The sequence below is a fragment of the Morone saxatilis genome, unplaced genomic scaffold, assembly GCF_004916995.1.
Source record: "Morone saxatilis isolate NCDOM2014 unplaced genomic scaffold, NCSU_SB_2.0 Contig14, whole genome shotgun sequence".
Lineage (NCBI taxonomy): Eukaryota > Metazoa > Chordata > Actinopteri > Moronidae > Morone > Morone saxatilis.
Window position 1 is genome coordinate 13394325 of NW_023339696.1, and position 643 is coordinate 13394967.

Genomic DNA, 643 nt, shown 5'->3' on the forward strand with positions numbered 1-643 from the left:
AAAAAAAAAAAAAAAACAAGCATGTTTCAGAGGAAACTTTACCTGATCTCCGATTGTGACGCAAGCTTTTGAGTCAAGATCTCGAGGGGGCCTGCAGGGAGAGAGCAACGTTGATTAAAGTCGGCGCTAAAACCAATTATAAATCCAAGTGATCCATGCAAGGACTGACTCTCTTTGAACCCATGTAACACTGACGCTTGTAATTAACAATTGTACCAGGCTGTGGTGCTTTAAATGGAGTGCAGAAACTATAAATCCCCACAAAAATATATATTCTTAAATGAAAAGCCAATGCAGTTCTCAAGAATATCCTGACTGATACTGGACGTTTGAGGTAGATGCCGACATCAATTTAGGAAGTATTTAAAACTATAGGAAAATATATCAATATTCTTTTACATAAACCTTTTTTTGATTTGGATACCATTCTTTTTTTCTTTGTAAGCATTTGTGGCTGGGATATGTACTGAACAGTACCATTTATAGTGCCTGCCTCACACACGTTTTGGTATTTCTGTGCTACAGTTTACCTGTTGGCTCAAATGTACATCGGCACAGATCAGAGTACTGGAATATAAATGGCCTGCGGCTCAGAAGGCAGAGCGGGACGTCCACTAAACAGAAGGTTGGCGGTTCAATCCCT

General features: G+C 39.5%; 1 protein-coding gene across 1 annotated transcript in view; it reads right to left on the reverse strand.

Moving 5' to 3' along the window:
• The window catches only part of LOC118323420 (dual specificity mitogen-activated protein kinase kinase 6-like), a 10038-nt gene that overhangs the window by 4254 nt on the left and 5141 nt on the right, over positions 1–643 (reverse strand). The window contains exon 3 of the mRNA XM_035655383.1: positions 43–91. Coding sequence (XP_035511276.1) covers positions 43–91 — 49 coding nt within the window. The remainder of the gene's footprint in view (positions 1–42; positions 92–643) is intronic.